The 8,361-nt window shown below is 42.3% G+C and overlaps 1 protein-coding gene across 1 annotated transcript in view; it reads right to left on the bottom strand.

Annotated features, from left to right (window-relative positions):
• Positions 1-1,189: 1,189 nt before the first annotated feature.
• The window catches only part of LOC145397054 (ionotropic receptor 93a-like), a 125,268-nt gene continuing 118,096 nt past the window's right edge, over positions 1,190-8,361 (bottom strand). Inside the window, exons 10-11 of the mRNA XM_080270268.1 lie at positions 3,501-3,687; positions 1,190-1,300 (exon numbers count right to left, since the gene is read on the bottom strand). Coding sequence (XP_080126394.1) covers positions 1,190-1,300; positions 3,501-3,687 — 298 coding nt within the window. The remainder of the gene's footprint in view (positions 1,301-3,500; positions 3,688-8,361) is intronic.

Genomic DNA, 8,361 nt, shown 5'->3' with positions numbered 1-8,361 from the left:
TACAGGAGGTGTTTGGTCCACGAGGCAGACAAATACCGAACCCTACAAGGGTAGGCAGGCCTCCAAAGTAGGTGGCACTGCCAACCACGTTTCAAGCCCCGCCACCACGTCAAGGTGACCCCCTGTAGCGGGGATCATAATACAGTGACTCTGTTCTCATGTGTTGTTGAATATTGTAATCAATTTTGTTTTACAACACTGTTAAATATGTCAGTCCCCTGTCAAAATTATCAACTTGATTAGCTAATTTACAGTTAATAAAGCTGGAGAACCGACTTCCGAAACATTTATTTATCTAAATGAATTGTAACGTTGCAGATATGGTAATAAAAAAGAAAAGATGAGAAACGTATCATATATACTAAATGAAAGCAATAGTCACAAAGACTTAATATGTAGATTTGTTTCGTTTCGTTACAAAAAATTTTGTTGGCATCCACAGCCTGGTCACCTGGAGCAAATGGCAACTCAAATCCTCAATTCGATACAAAGCACCAAAACTATAGTCTTTTGTCAGATATTTTCACCAAATTTCACGACACGACTCTTGACTTTGACTGTACACACAGTTACCAGACCTACAGTATAAACTGAGCTGGGATGCTACAGACGAGTAATGATTTTTATCGCCCGCTTCTAGCAAGCTGGGGCGATTTAGTTTTTGTCGATGTGTGTGTGTGTGTGTGTGTGTGTGTGTGTGTGTGTGTGTGTTTCCAAAATATGTTGAAAATATAAGCAAGAATTTTCACCAATCTATGACGAAATACCTGTAGTAGCAATGTGGATGGGCAGAAGTGATTAATTTCTGACAAGAGTTTGATCAAAACGCGACAGAATACCAGCCGCCAGACATCAAATTACATTCAGACGAATATTATAGCAATGGATATAGAAATTGTCTTAAAATTTGGTTTGTTACCTTAGCCAATATATTTTGCGGCTGATTAGCATTCGGCCCTGGAATGCAGTAGAACACTCCAACACCTGTATCAAGCCTAAGTGGGATCTAAGCTTGCCTATGGCTGTGAGGTGTACTCCTCCCCTATTGTACGAGTATCGTGGCCTAGTGTTCTTCATCAAGTGCATCATGCAGTTTTGCGTCTTGCTGATGGTGCTTTCTGATCCTACCCGATTCCCAGCATGTGGAGGCTGGTGTTCCTTCCTATTTTTATACAACACAAGTCGCTAATCACTTGTTGCAGGAACCGTGTGAGACATATTCAAGATTCATATACTGCTGTTTGTGTACCGCGGCAGCAATTTTTTCAGAAATATATTTCTCATCCTCGCAATTCAATTCCTTTGGGTACGGGGTCAGTCAGATTACATGGGATTTAGGTCTCTGCATAGCCTGTCTGCCCCGTTCGGCTACCAAGAATTGCACCATGGTACCTTCAAGAGGAGCAGGTGTACAGGATTTTGACATTATTAAATCTTACCTCTGTTCTCTGGCTCTTCATCAGCCTTCAGCTATTCCTGGAACGTTCATCCATTCACAGAGGCACTGTCCGTGTATATAAAGGTGGTTCAGAGTCACACACTTATCGCTTCTCATCCTCGCACTCGTCATTTCTTTGCATTTAGGGTCAGGAAGATTATGGGAAATTTAGGTTTCTCTGCAGAATGTGTCTGCCCTGTCTGGCTCCTAAAAATCGTTCCAAGGTGCCTTCCAGAGACGCAGGTGTGCAAGGATTCTGAGGTTACAAAGTCTTATGCCTCTTCTCTGGCTCTCTATCAGCTAGTCTGGAACATTCATCTGTTCACAAGGGAACCATCCTTGTATGTGCAAATGATTCAGAACGAGAAACTGGTGTCGGGTCTGGAGTAAATTTCCCAGATTTTGTAAGTGAAGGAATTCATTTTCTAAATTTCTCTAATTATACTTCAGAATTGACTGCAGCTGATTTTGACAGATGAGGAGGCTTCTTTTATAGTTTTTAGTGATTCTCAAAGCACCCTTTCGACCAGTGAGTCTTTCAGTTCAGCTCATCCCATTTCTTTACCTTTATAGAGTGGCTTTTTCTGATTCAGAGAAGAAAGAAAGAAGTCCGATTTTGCTAGGTTCATGTGCAAGCTCGTGTGGAGGGCAATCAGAGGGCTGATACATTTGCAAAAGCCACTTCTTCTCGATGACCCTGCTAACTACCCTCTTCCTGCTTCCCATATGACACTATCTATCTATCTATCTATTGCCAGACGCCTAATCCCGTTTGGGGTGGCCACAAACAAATCGCCTTCAAGTCGCCCTGTCCCCCGCCATTTCACTGCCCTGCTCTCAACTCACACCCCCTTCTCTCATATACCTCTCCACCCCATCCCTCCATCTCATCCTCGGCCTCCCCCTCCCTCTTCCCCCCTTCACCTCACTCACATACACTCTCTTCGTCAGTCTTTCACCCTCCATCCTGTCCACATGGCCAAACCACCTCAGTGTGTTCCTCATAACGCTTCCTATCACATCCACATCCACACCACAACGCTCCTTTATATCCTCATTCGTCAGCCTGTCTCTCCATGTGACTCCACAGGCTCCCCTTAAATAATTCATTTCCACTGCTCTCACTCTTGACTTAAGTCCTTCCAACAACGTCCATGCTTCACTTCCATACGTTAGAGTTGGTATCACAATACTGTCATGTAGTAACTTTTTCACTTCTATGCTCACTTATGACACCTTACTCGAAATATGTTGGCAAAGTCTGTGGGATGCTGTTGTTAATAATAAATTAAGAGATGTTTTTCAGAGGGTGGTAGTGCAGAGGGTTCTCCCCTCCATATCTTATAGATGGAAGGTGGCTGATGCCTGGCTTCACACTGGGCACTCAAGGTTTACTCATTGGTTCCTAATGTGTGGTGGGCCTCACCCGTATTTTGATGATTGCCTTATTTCCCTTACTGTCCGTCATTTGCTAATCATGTGTTCGAGTCAGGAAATCATGCATTGGAGGTTTCTCCACAGGCATAGGAGGACGTATGATACCTACTCTGTCCTTCACGACTGGAGGAGCCTCTGGCTATCTGATTAATATTAATCGTTTTTCTAGGGAGGTGAACTTCTTACACATTTTATAGCTGATTGAAAATTTACTTTGTTGCCATTTTATTTCCTTGACTGAGGTATCGATTTTGTTTTAGTAAACAGGCTTTAATGTTTATTTGGCATCACATGACCTAGTTGTTGCAGCACCACAATCTTATCCAATAATTCAGTTCAGTTTTCTTCCGTCTAAGACTTTTTTATTCACCTCAGGATATAACTCTTCGAAGGCTTGGTATCACCTTCAATAACCCATTAACAACGAGGAATTTATCCGCAGCTGAGTAAAAGTGCTTGGAGGCTCCAAAAACAGAATATGTTAGACATCGTCCTTGTGAAACACATAACTCTTTACTACAACATTATCTTTAAAAATATTGCTATCTGCAGTCATTGCTAATCAGATAAGGAGTGATTTCTTTATTTTAAAAAATCATTAAGCTAAATGATAAAATTCTCTTACCTGTGATATAATTATTAGACATTTATCAATCTGGGGTGTGTAGGGGGCATCATGCGGCACTGGCCAGGCTAACAAAACCTGTAGCAGACCTTCCCTGCCTATATACAAGGGGGAAGTGCCGTCTAGTTTAGCAAAGTTCCGGGATATTATCAGCTGCAGGTTCTGAGGGTCCCCAATATGAGCACTTCTGAAATAAAGACAAAATTAACGACAAAATGAGTAAAAAGTAGTAATTCATCCAGATGCTTTCCCTGCCTCGAAACAGCATGAGGTAGGATATGTAAGGACGGAATATACGATACTGGGAGATTTATGAATAGCATGCCCAGTAGAATGGGCCACATAATCATTCGCACATCATCCAGTCCTCTGGAATCATGGCGCCTTGTCACATGCCAAATCATTAACACGTTTTTTGCTCCTTCAAATTCAGCTGCCGAATTGCTTTTCAATTGACTGTTAACTTAAATAAATAAAAAAGATACATAAATAAACATCTTTATACCTTCACACGAATGAACCACTCCTATGAGTAAGGACTTAAATAATGGTTCATTTAGGCTCATAACGGGAAATTTTTATTCAGCTGAAGGAAATATGGATGAAGAAAGGATTAAACGACGGCTGTACACCATCTCACTTTTTTCCGAGTCCTTCCTTTTCAAAGTCTCTCTTAATTCCTTTACTCTGAGGATGCATTTCCTATTTAGTTCTGCCTAATGTCAGATCACTGTATGCAGCCTGGTAAGAAGGGATTACTGAAACCTGTATTTGGCTTTTCATCCTCGAAAGGTCTTTAATATAATCGTGTGGGGATAGTAAGAAGATAACGTAAGATATATACTGAACAGATGTGGTACGAAGAGTAACTAGAACGGTGGCGATTTAGTCCACGGTTTCTAAGTTTCGAATTTTCTATTATTATAACATCGAATATTTCAGTGTAAAGGGAAAAAAATCATTGTAAACACGTACTTGCCCTCTGTAATGCCTGACAGTACTCTAAGTTCACTCTGAATGACAGATAACAGACTTAAGTCATACAGCAGGGGTCAATGTTCAAATAGCCATTGTGGCAAGTATTACGGTGATAGAAACTTCTTAACACCTTTTCCTATGCGATTTATTAAGCTTACTACACCTCATTGTCATACTCACCAGCCAAATCCAAAAAAAAGGGTCCTGTGGGTTAGATGCTAGGGAGCCTTCTTACCCGATGAGAATACAGGCCTTTGTCTAAAAAAGATGCTTTGCTTTTGGGAACAGGCTAAACCTTAAGAAAGTACTTTTCTGCTCTTGCGGAAAATCATAGCAGTGTGTTTACGTGCATTTTTTTTTTTTTTAAGTCTCGGAACACTTTGTTAAAGTTTCGGTGATTCAGCGCCATAGGCAAAAATGTTTTTATAATATACTGTGAATATTTACAAAAGTAGGGAAAAAATCTTCGTAAGTTTAGCTCAGTTACTATTATAAATGTGCATTGTAGTTTTATTTGTTCACAAACTACTGCCAGGACTCTTTTTGCAGCCGTAAGTACAGGACAAACTATCAATATACAGAATTATGTTTGGTCTCCTCAAAATAACCATCAAAGTGCGTTTGTGAGTGCGTGCCGAGAAAGCGAGCTTTTGCACATACGCCTATCATCATAAATTCATGTTGGTGTAAACTTTCATGATTTCCAGTTAGGGAGTTGAACAAAAGCAGAAGAATAATTGAGCGAGGTTGAATGGTGAGAAATTGGAAAATGTGAGTAGTTTAAGTACTTGGGTAATGTGATGAGTAAGAATCGAGGTTTGGAGGGTGAAGTGCTTGAAAGGGTACAGCAGGGAAGAAAGGTTGCTGGTTCCTTGAAAGCAATTATGAGAAAAAAGCAAGTGAGCATGGAAGTGAAAAAGTTACTACATGACAGTATTGTGATACCAACTCTAACGTATCGATGTGAAGCTTGGACGTTGTTAGAAGGGCACAAGTCAAGAGTGAGAGCAGTGGAAATGAGTTATTTAAGAGGAGCCTGTGGAGTCACATGGAGAGACAGGCTGACAAATGAGGATATAAAGGAGCGTTGTGGTGTGGAGGTGGAGGTGATAGGAAGCGTTAGGAGGAATACACTGAGGTGGTTTGGCCATGTGGAGAGGATGGAGGGTGAAAGACTGACGATTGATTGATTGATTGATTGATTGTAATAGAAACTGGCGGCGCAACTGCTAAGGTCATATGCCGCCGGACAACAAGCTAAAACACATGGCAAATAAATTGTGCATAGTTAATAACTTTTTCTAGAAATAATGCACTGAAAATAAAAGAATAGTTAAAAGAGAAAACAATTTCTTATAAAAGTGGAAGGAGGCCCGCCTCCTGAAGAAAACCAAAAACATCAGTAAAAACGCTATGGGCTCCACCAAGCATCGAGGAGAGACAGTAGGTACCATCTATCCCTGTATGCCTATGGAGGAATCTCTGACGCAGGTCCCCCAAACTTGGACACTCGACCAGCAAGTGACGGACAGTAAGGGGAACAAAGCAATCATCACAGTACGGTTGAGTCTCGCCACTCATCAGGAACCCATGTGTAAGCCGAGAGTGCCCAATGCGAAGCCTAGCAAAAGCTACCTCAAATCGCCGAGGCATGGAAGGGAGAACCCTTGGCACAACCACTCTCTGGAAGACCTCTTTCAGCTTATTATGAGCAACACCATCCCAGCGTCTCTGCCAACACATGCATTCTGTCCCGGAAGTAAGGTGTTAGAAGAGATGCAGGAAGCGGATATTCTGTTGGGGGCTGTTGAGTAGCCACAGCCTTGGCCAATGCATCCGCAGTCTCATTGCCCACCACACCAACATGTGTGGGAACCCAGCAAAAATCCACTGTCTTCCCCCGACGACTAATGAGGAACAGCCACTCCAAAATAGCTAAAACTAAGGGATGGGAAGAGTTAAAAGAGTCCAGGGCCAAAAGCGCCCCTTGAGAGTCGCTAAAAATAGTAAAATAATTGTCAGGATGAACAAACACCAACTTCAAGGCTAAAATGATGGCTGACAACTCTGCAGTAAAAACTGAGGCAACCAAAGGAAGACTACCTCCACGGCTAAAATTGGGAAATACCACTCCAAAACCAACACCTGATGTGGATTTAGAGCCATCAGTATACACAGGCACAGAACCACCATGACTAGAAGAATGTTGAAAGACTGATGAAGAGAGTGTATGTGAGTGAGGTGGAAGGGGGGAGAGGGAGGGGGAGGCCGAAGATGAGATGGAGGGATGGGGTGGAGAGGTATATGAGACAGGGGGGTGTGAGTTGGGAGCAAGGCATTGAAATGGCAGGGGCCAGGGCGACGTGGAGGCGATTTGATTGTGGCCACCCCGAACGGGATTGAGGCGTCTGGCAATAGATAGATAGGTAGACAGACAATTTCTCTTTCACACGCTTTCTCTCTGGATGTGCATGAAGCGAGGCATCATAGCATTTATCACACGCGTAAAGTTCAGTTCTCAGCTCCCAACTTGCCGTGTCAACGAACTGCGTCGGTAAATGCTTGGCTATTGATCGAATGATAAAACCCAGAATGGGACGATTACCCTTGCTGATTTCACACCCTAAACATAGGAAAAACGTTCATGTAAAATTATGAGCGCAAAAGCCGACATTTAACTGTCCGAATTCATGCAAGAAAACACACTGTCACAACAGGAAAGCTTTTTTAATTCGATTTCGTAGTGGAGCATGTCAACTGAAGCCCTCGGTACATTCCTTTGGAAAGCTGGGATTCCATGGGGTTTCTTTTGTCTCATTAGTAAATATATAGCTAAAAATAAAATCTATTGAATGTATTTACTACCTGCTGAAAGAATCTCTTCTCCATCTCACATAATAAAAAGGTATTAGCCTGTGAAAACCATTACGGTCTGGGTCTGTCGCGTCGTGTCGCTCATTATTTCAGCTGTGCACGCACGCTTGTAACAAGTCATTGTTTTAGGTACAGTAAATACAGAACACGGAAGTCACTGCTATAAGTGTTCGAGAATATATACCATCAGCAAAAGCACTAGTGAAACTCCTACGTTCTATTGTTACCTTCAATCCGGTGATATTTGACTTTTCATCCATGCTATCTCCAAGCAATATCATTCAGGTCTGGGAGGATATTCAAACAGGTGAGGACAGATCGGGCATCCATTTACCTCTTCAGGACAAGACATCTGAAGTCGAACAATGTCGTCTGAAGGATACATGAATAAATGAGGCTTAAGAAATGGAACCTGTGTGATAATTATCGTTATCTACCTGTGGCCGAGTCGGAGGAAAGGTGTTCTACTATCCCAATGGATGCGGGTTCAAATCCCTACTGGGGCAGGGAACAGTTTATGGAATTGAATTTCTTTAAAAGCAGACTTTACTGATCTACTATCAACCTGTTAATTAACTCATTGGCTCCCAGATTTCCTGTGTGAGGGATTTTGCTGAAAGGGTGTTAGGCGTACCGCCTTCCACCTGTCGGCTCATAGTTGCGAAGTTCATAGGTCCCAACCCCGGGGTTCCCTTCTTCATTAAAATTTGCAAATGCCCAGTTCCGTCCTATACTGAGGACCCTTGGCGACAATGGGTTAACAGGCAAAAACACCCTCGCTGATACCAATACACCAGTTCTGTGTGAGACAAGCTTACCATGTTTTAAATATGGACGGACGGCGGATGTTAGCGCCGGTATGATGACATGTGAATATGTATGGTACCGAATGTAGGGGGACCACTGGACTTCAAGAAACGAGATCTGGTGCTTACACCCAGAGTCGGACACATTTTTAAAAATCATAATGTTACATTATATAGCTTTAACCAGTAACGTAAGACGATGT

This window comes from Coenobita brevimanus, chromosome 40, assembly GCF_032717465.1.
Source record: "Coenobita brevimanus isolate Jiangsu-jjx chromosome 40, ASM3271746v2, whole genome shotgun sequence".
Taxonomy (NCBI): Eukaryota; Metazoa; Arthropoda; class Malacostraca; order Decapoda; family Coenobitidae; genus Coenobita; species Coenobita brevimanus.
This window is presented reverse-complemented; position numbering and strand designations above follow the sequence as displayed.